Source organism: Bufo bufo, chromosome 7, assembly GCF_905171765.1.
Source record: "Bufo bufo chromosome 7, aBufBuf1.1, whole genome shotgun sequence".
NCBI lineage: Eukaryota > Metazoa > Chordata > Amphibia > Anura > Bufonidae > Bufo > Bufo bufo.
Genome location: NC_053395.1, coordinates 222,365,333 through 222,374,591, shown reverse-complemented (window position 1 = coordinate 222,374,591; position 9,259 = coordinate 222,365,333). Strand labels below are relative to the sequence as shown.

At 45.1% G+C, this 9,259-nt stretch overlaps 1 protein-coding gene across 2 annotated transcripts in view; it reads right to left on the bottom strand.

Annotated features, from left to right (window-relative positions):
* Window positions 1-1,320: 1,320 nt before the first annotated feature.
* Window positions 1,321-9,259, bottom strand: part of ZNF142 (zinc finger protein 142) — a 32,131-nt gene continuing 24,192 nt past the window's right edge. For both annotated transcript variants that reach the window (XM_040441261.1, XM_040441260.1), the window contains exons 7-9: window positions 4,996-8,035; window positions 4,402-4,507; window positions 1,321-2,445 (exon numbers count right to left, since the gene is read on the bottom strand). In XM_040441261.1, the coding sequence (XP_040297195.1) occupies window positions 1,979-2,445; window positions 4,402-4,507; window positions 4,996-8,035 (3,613 nt within the window). In that variant the 3' untranslated portion in view covers window positions 1,321-1,978. The remainder of the gene's footprint in view (window positions 2,446-4,401; window positions 4,508-4,995; window positions 8,036-9,259) is intronic.

Sequence of the window (9,259 nt, the reverse complement as noted above, 5' to 3'; positions counted from 1 at the left end):
AAGAGCTGGCTTGACGTCTATACACGTGATAGCTGCACGGGGTATGTGCAGCTATCACGTATATATACAGATTGCGGTCGTGAAGAGGTTAATGATCTTGTAGAAGGCTTGCAAAGTAAAGTATCAATTTTCGCAGATGACACTAAACTGTGTAAAGTAATTAACACAGAAGAGGACAGTATACTGTATATACTACAGAGGACAGTATACTGTATATATACTACAGAGGACAGTATACTGTATATATACTACAGAGGACAGTATACTGTATATATACTACAGAGGACAGTATACTGTATATATACTACAGAGGACAGTATACTGTATATATACTACAGAGGACAGTATACTGTATATATACTACAGGGGACAGTATACTGTATATATACTACAGGGGACAGTATACTGTATATATACTACAGAGGAGCTACAGATGGATCTGGATAGATTAGAGGCTTGGGCAGAGAAGTGGCAGATGAGGTTTAACACTGACAAATGTAAGGGTATGCACATGGGTAGGAATAATGCAAGTCACCCGTACATACTAAATGGTAACACACTGGGTAACACTGACATGGAAAAGGATCTAAGAATTTTAATAAACAGCAAACTAAGCTGTAGAAACCAGTGTCAGGCAGCTGCTGCCAAGGCCAATAAGATAATGGGTTGCATCAGAAGGGGCATAGATGCCGTGATGAGAACATAGTCCTACCACTTTACAAATCATTAGTCAGACCACACATGGAGTACTGTATACAGATCTGGGCTCCTGTGAACAAGGCAGACATAGCAGAGCTGGAGAGGGTCCAGAGGAGGGCAACTAAAGTAATAACTGGAATGGGGCAACTACAGTACCCTGAAAGATGATCAAAATTAGGGTTATTCACTTTAGAAAAAAGACGACTGAGAGGAGATCTAATAACGATGTATAAATATATCAGGGGTCAGCACAGAGATGTCTCCCATCATCTATTTATCCCCAGGACTGTGACGAGGGGACATCCTCTGCGTCTGGAGGAAAGAAGGTTTGTACACAAACATAGAAGAGGATTCTTTACGGTAAAAGCAGTGAGACTATGGAGCTCTCTGCCTGAGGAGGTGGTGATGGTGAGTACAATAAAGGAATTCAAGAGGGGCCTGGATGTATTTCTGGAGTGTAATAATATTACAGGCTATAGCTACTAGAGAGGGGTCGGGGATCCAGGGAGTTATTCTGATTGCCTGATTGGAGTCAAGAAGGATTTTTTTTCCCCTTAAGTGGGGAAAATTGGCTTCTACCTCACAGGGTTCTTTTTGCCTTCCTCTGGATCAACTTGCAGGATAACAGGCCGAACTGGATGGACAGAGGGCTTTTTTCGGCCTTGTGTACTATGTTACTATGATGATGAGACTCATTGACTTCTATGGGAGTGTGGTGGGCATGCTCTCCGATCATTGCGTACTATGTGAAACTGCAGTCAGCCCCCATGTAACAGATGAGTACATTTTTTCTAATTCCTTTAGAACAGGATGGACTGCAGTGCTGCGTCACCTCTAAACGTAATGCTCCAGTCACATCTAGAGCTGCAATCTGGGAGATGTAGTGATCAGTGCCCGGTACAACAACTACAACTTCAGACAAAGCATGCTTTGTACAGACATTGAACCAGCAAGGTCTGCAGGGGATGTGAGCTCAGGAGGTCGGAACAAAATCAGAAGAATTCTGAATGCTACACTGGATGTGACTGGAGTATAAAACATGATGTCACTCAAGATCAGAGGCGGCAGTGCGCTCACATAAACCTGCAGGGCAGCTGGGCGAATGGCACATTCCTTTAGGCGGTTTTGGGTAGCTGTCTGGGGGAAAAAACGTATTGTGAACGACCTGGAGGCAGAATAATTAATAACGGAAAACGGAACAATGGTAAATGTTCTTGGTAAGTAACAGTAAGTGCTGGAAGCTCTGGAGAATCGCAGTCTGAGCTGCTGTCCGCCAGGGTCAGTGTCCAGCTCCTGCTCCGCCTTCTTCATCACATTCTGGAGTTTGCTGAAAGGTTGCATCACGGCCCCGGACAGAGAACAGATATGGCTCCTTCCCTATGCCCTTCGTCAGGTCAGGATTATTGGAGTGATGCCGCTGTATATGTTTAACCACCTGGAACTTTTGCTTGGCCCGGTACGAGCAGTACCGGCAGAAGAACGGCTGCTGGTTTGTGTGTGTGAGGTAGTGATGGCGGAGGCCGGCGGGCCAGCGGAAGCCCCTTTGGCACACATTGCAGACGTACGGCTTTTCCTCGCTGTGTTTTTTCAGGTGAGTTTTGAGCAGGAAGCGAGTCTTGAATGCTTTGCCGCACTGTTCGCAGATGAAGGAGCGCACGTCCCGGTGCCGGGTCTCCCGGTGGACGCGGAGGGCATCGGCTCTGTTGGTGCAATAGTCGCATTCCTCACACTGGTATGGCTTCAGTCCTGGAAATACAGAAACATGAGGCTTGTGGAAAACTGTGCAAATATGGACCGCCAGCCTTAGGGTCCATTCACACGTCCGTTTTTTCTTTCCTGATCTGTTCCGTTTTTTCTGGAACAGATCTGGACCAGATCTGGACCCATTCATTTTCAATGGGTCCTGGAAAAAAACGGACAGCACAATGTGTGCTGTCCGTTTCCGTTGTTCCGTTCCGCATGTCCGTTTAAATATAAAACATGTCCTATTCTTTTCCTGAAAAATCGGATCCTGGTACAATACAAAGTCAATGGATCCGCAAAAAACGGAAGACATACGGATGTCATTCCGTATGTCATCCGTTTTATACGGAATCCGTTCCTGGAAATTACATTTTAATATTTTTTTTTTTTTTTTTTTTTCAAGAAATCCAAACAACTTTATTTGCTTATTGAAATTTATACATGTTTCCGTTTTTTGCGGATCCGCAAAAAACGGATGACATACGGATGACATACGGAAACATTTTCAGGAACAACGGATCCGCAAAAAACGGACAGAAAATCGGATTATAGAAAAATACTGACGTGTGAATGTAGCCTTAGAGTGACTGAAATCCTGTCTGAATAGATTTCTGGGAAAGTTACAGAAAATGCTGCAACTAATTTGCCACATGTGAATTCATCCCTGTAAAATAATAAGCAGGTGTCTGATTGCACCCATCTTAACCACTCAGAATTCATGTTGTTTTGGCCCTTAAAGTGAAATTCCAGGATTTTACTATCGATGCTCTATCCTTAGGATACGCTATCAATACGTGATGCACAGGGATTCGACACCTGGCACACCCCTCAATCAGCTGTTCCGGCGCTGGAAGGTACACAACTCCATCCACCGCATAGTGGACGGAGGTGGTTACTGCAACACTGCCTCCACTGAAGTGAATGCGACCAGCTCTGTCCAGTACACAAAGGACGGAGCAGTGCTCGGCGAACAGCCGATCGACAGGGCTGCGGGAGTCAGACCCCCACCAATAAGATATTTGTGACCTATCCTGAGTATAGTATAATCCAGAACAATATTTTGCATGTATTGGTCAAACATTTTTTTTAGGTTATTAAAGTGTTTTTTGCATTTTTTTTATGATAAAAAAAAGAAAATTTTTTTTCTACAATTTATATCAACTGGCAAACGTACTTTTATTGTGGAAAAAAGTAAAAAAATTTCCTTTTCAAACTATTTTTTTTTAGGTAATACAGAAGCCCTAAAATAAAAAAAAATAAAAATAAATTCTGTCATTGTGTGATGGTTATTTTGATATTAGAGGCTTTCATATCTGATTGGCGTGCATTTATTTATTATGCTGTTTTATTATAATTTTTTTACAAATATTTGTCTCTCTAAGCCCCATTTAATGACCTCTGTAAAAAGATGCATCACCAGCCATTAAGGGGTTACTTTACCCACCCCCTCAAAAAAGAAGCAACTTTGCAAGAGGTTTTAATTAAAAAAACTTCCTATAACTTTGTCTCTACACCAACTTTTCAGACCTATACGTTTCCATGGTCATAGACTAGAAACAAATACTCTTTTCTATACTCTGCCACTTACTTTGTGCTAACATATACTGGGCAGATGAGCAAGAAGTAGAGAAAATACCCAAGGAAATTTGGACCGCAGAATCAGACTACTCAAAGCTTTGTTTGTAGTCTGTTACCATGGAGACACAAGGAGCTGTTGGCACAAAATTATAGAAAATTTCTAATCAAGACCCATTGACCCAAAGTCGCTACATTTTTATTGCAGATAAAGCAGGGCAATACAAATTTAAGTGTACATTGGTGAGAGGGTAAGTGCCACCGATATAATCTTCTACTATGTCACAGATACGGTACATGCAAAGAGAGGAGGTCAAAGATCTCAGACCGTCACTGATTTCCAGACCCCACCCCTTTGGCACGGCTCAGAGGTTTCGATTTTACCTGTGTGTTTGGTCATGTGATATTTCAGCTGGTTGACCCATTTACATTTGTAGCCACACTCTGGGCACAGGTAGTTCTTTTCGTCTTTGTGGATGCGCATGTGGTACTGCAAAAAGAAAAAAAAACGGCAATTGATATTCATTATTTAAAAGGACTTGTTCAGCTAGGAAACGTAAAGTGTCACCTGTAAAGAGTATGGGCCATCTGGTAGAAGGTTCCCCCATTGTAATACTCATATAACAAATAGGATACATGGAAAGGGGCACTCCCAAAGTCTAAAAGGGACTTCTACCCTTAAAGGGGTTTCCCAGTATTTAGATATCGATGGCCTATTGTCTGGACTGATCATCAATGCCAGATAGGTGAAGGCTCCGAAACCCAGCACCCCTATCGGTCAGCTGTTTCGGGCAGCCCTGGATCGAAGGTTCTGTCCACTTTGTAGTGGCCATGTCGGGGTAGTGCAGCTGCAGCTTGGTTCCCTTTCAAGTGAATGGAAGTTGAGCTGCTGCACAATGTTCCCCTTCAATTTGATATTGACGACCTATCCTGAGAAAACCCCTTTAAGAAAAAAACAAACAAAAAAAAACCACTTACTTTAAGCCGTGAAGGGTCTGCGCAGGCGTAAGTGCAGAGGTGACACTTGTACGGTTTTTCACCAGTGTGGACTCGGCTATGCCACGTGATCTTCTGCTTATTCCGGGTGCTATATTTGCAGTCTGAACACTTGTAAACACGTGTGGCTCCATGGCCCTTGACATGGTGGTCATACACAAGCTGATGACGACAGGAGAAGGAGCAGAAAGGACAGCGCAGGAGGCCCTCGTCCGCCTCTCCACCAGGCAGCGCGGTGCTCTCATGCTCCTCTGCATAGTGATTGATAAGCTGCTGTCGGTCTTTGGCAGCGTACTGGCACAGTTGGCAGTGGTGAGAGAAATGGGTTTTCCGATGTTCTTCCATGTCCTCCTTGCGAGAAAATGTTTCTTTGCAAACCGTGCACTCCAGCTGTGGGTGCTGCTTCTGAACGTGGCATCGTAGGGTGGCCTGGCTGTGGCAGGAGAACTGGCACTGTGAACATTCGCGAGTGGCTTTTTCTTGGTGCTTCCTCAGACTGTGCTGTTTTAGTGCAGCCTCGGAGCTAAAACTAGCCTGGCAAACAGTGCAGGGGAAACTGGCTTCACCACTGTGGCAACTGCCCATGTGCCGGGCAACGTCATTCTGACTATAGCCGCTATAGTCACAGAGTTTGCAAAAGTGAGTGGGTGTCTTGTCATGAACTCTCTTTTGGTGCAGCCTCATTTTTGAGTTTGTGCCAAAGGTCCGACTACAAGAACTGCAAGATATCCGACCGACCCCAGTATGCAAAGACTCGTGGGCTTCGAGCCGGTAACGCCTGGTGGTGCTGAAGTCACAATATCGACAGCGGTGAGGTTTGACTCCTTCATGACGAATCCGTACGTGCTGTCTCATGCAACGTGGCTGCTTGCAATTGAAGTCGCACTGCTTGCACTGCAGCTGTACTCTGTTCTGAGAATACTTCTGGTGCAGCTCTCGATGACGTTTTAAAGCGCCTGGGGACATACAGCGAAAAGAGCATAAGGGGCACTGGAGCTCCCCGGGTTTTAAACAACCTTTCTTCTTGTGGGTTTTCATGGCTCGTTCTTGGGTGCAAGTAAAGGCACAGGAAGGACAAGAAAGCCGACGGGTACCGGTGGAGTCGTACAAGTTCTTGCTGACCACTTTGTTTCCTTCAAGCTCTGGAGTGTGGTGGTCTCCATCCAAAGAGCTCTCGGGCACGAGTCCCATTTCTTGAATCTTCTTTAGTTCTTTTTGCTTCTGCTGTTTTCTCAAGGTTGCCTCAGACTGTAGGCCCTCTGGAAAAGGAACCCTCTGCAACTCCCGGCAGTTCTGGTTGACGTGGCAGCTTATGGTGCATTCCCTGGAGCAGGAGTAGGAGCAAAACAAGCAGTGAAACTTCCCTCCTTCAATTCGGTACTTCTCATTGCCCAGGTTCTTGTGGTCACCTGAGGGTGAGGAAGATACCGCTGCACTCGTTTCCTCATTACTTAATGCTCTTTCTGAAATATTGTCCATAAATTGATTCTGGAATACACTCGGACATGGAGATAAATGCTCCTCAGGTTCTAAGGATTCCTCCACAGGGCCTAAGACTGCAGGGCCATCTGCTAATACCCTATCTCTCTCCATGACTGTCTTAAGACAAGCTCTCTTCTTCTTAAGTCTCACTGGACACTTCTTCAGAACATGGGTGTCAAGGCCCCTTTGCTGTTTAAAGCTGGCTCCGCACTCCTTACACACTAGAGAAGATTTGCGCAGGTGGCAGCCAGTCTTGGTGTGTTGGACGATGCTCCCCTTCTTTTTCGTGACGTAGGAACACTTCTCACATTTGTAGACCTGGGCGCTGGATTGAACCACCAGCATTTGGACTCTCCCTTCCAAAACCAGTGTTTCTGCTTGCTCCTTGTCCTGCTTTCTCAATGCTTTTAAGATGGATTCCGGCTTACCACTTTCATCAACTGCTTCATCCAGTGGGACGCTGGTGGTTTCAACTTCTTGGATGCTGCTTTCATGAAGTTCGCTGGACTCGCATACTATGGTCAGCTGGATGCCGCCCTTCACTACATCTGCCCAGGACTCCTGCGCTTCTACTGGGATGTCTCCAGGCTGGAGCTGAAGATCAGCATGGACGGGCAACTCATCACTTTTCTCATTCATTTCGTAGAGCGCTGAATCTTGGTTGAATTGCACAGCGACGCAGACTCTATTTTCAACCTTCTCCTGATCATCCCCCACATGCTCATCTGCCTCCTCCTCATAGTCTTGTCCGCAGTTTACATGGTCCTCCACCACCATAGACTCTGGGAAACAGAGAATTTCATCCCTGGTTGGAATGGGATCCTCACAAGCAACTAAAGTCTCTACAGAAGACTCTTTGGCCAAGAGTTCATTGGACTCAGAAAGCTCAAGTCTTACTGGAAAGTCCTCCATTTCTATACTGCAGGTTTCAACTGGTTCCAGAGTAATGGCTGCCAGTAAAGACTCATCCGCCACTGAAATGCCACCATCTCCAGACGGTTCAGTAAGACCATCAACCTGCTCAGTCACAGTTTCCTCCACTTCTGCACCGTTACTGTTTGGAGCCTGTTTTTCAGCAGAAGAAAGTTGTTTGATAGGAGCTGGAGCCTCTACTCTATAAGGAAATAGCAAGTCCATGCAGTTGTTCTCCTGCTGCTTGCTGGCATACCTCTCCAGCCAGTCTTGATCCCCGGGGACGTATCCATGGGACTTGCGCTTGTGGAAGAAGAGACTGGTATTACTGAACGTACGGAAGGAGCAAAGGGCGCAGCGAAACTCTCTGTGCTTGGTGTGCTTGCTGTTCTCGTGGTTGCGCAACGTCTGCTTGTACTTTGTCTGATAGTTGCAGTGCTGGCATTGGTACGTGGTGATCTGGCTGGACTGAGAATGCTTGACTTGCATATGATTCTGCAGCTCGGTCTTACGCTTGCACCCGAATCCACAGATTTCACAGATGAGAGTCTTCCCCTGGTGCCGGAGCTTATGGCTGCTGAGCTGGTCTGCACGGTGACAGCGATAGGAACACTGGTTGCAATGGTAGCTGATAAATATTCAGAACATAAAATTGTATATCATTAATAAACATGTTATGAGTATGAAAGCAATTGAGACAACTCACTATTAGTCATAACTCTGGAGCATTAAAGGGGTCATTTCAAAATAAGTGATGTATAAAAAGTTCTAATCTGCATTGGTTTAATCCAAAAATATACTGTTTTCATCTTTTTTTTCCTTCTCTGTGTCCTTCAGCACCACGAATATTGTGGGCAAGCTGCTGGGCAATGCCACATGACCCAGTTGTTTCTCTTCTGCCTACAATTCATAAAAGCCCTAGTATTCCCTCTATATGTATTTGAACCTGCTCCTTATCACCACCAGTCTCCTTCCCCCTCTGGCAGCTGTCAATATAGTCCCCATTAAGTTTCTAGTCAGTCTTCTTCCCCTTCTGACATCTGTAAATATAGTTCCTATTAACTTGCCAATCAGTCTCCTTCCCCCTCTGACAACTATAAATATAGCCCAAATTAATTCCTAGTCGGTCTCCTTCCCTCTCTGGCAGCTGTAAATGTAGTCACCATTAACTTCCAAATCATTCTTCTTCCTCCTTTGGCAGCTGTAAATATACACTCACCTAAAGAATTATTAGGAGCACCATACTAATACGGTGTTGGACCCCCTTTTGCTTTCAGAACTGCCTTAATTCTATGTGGCATTGATTCCACAAGGTGCTGATAGCATTCTTTAGAAATGTCGGCCCATATTGATAGGATAGCATCTTGCAGTTGATGGAGATTTGAGGGATGCACATCCAGGGCACGAAGCTCCCGTTCCACCACATCCCAAAGATGCTCTATTGGGTTGAGATCTGGTGACTGTGGGGCCATTTTAGTACAGTGACCTCATTGTCATGTTCAAGAAACCAATGTGAAATGATTGGAGCTTTGTGACATGGTGCATTATTCTGCTGGAAGTAGCCATCAGAGGATAGATACATGTTCTCATTCTGTTTACGCCAAATTCGGACTCTACCATTTGAATGTCTCAACAGAAATCGAGACTCATCAGACCAGGCAACATTTTTCCAGTCTTCAACAGTCCAATTTTGGTGAGCTTGTGCAAATTGTAGCCTCTTTTTCCTATTTGTAGTGGAGATGAGTGGTCCCCGGTGGGGTCTTCTGCTGTTGTAGCCCATCCGCCTCAAGGTTGTGCATGTTGTGGCTTCACAAATGCTTTGCTGCAGACCTCGGTTGTAACGAGTGGTTAT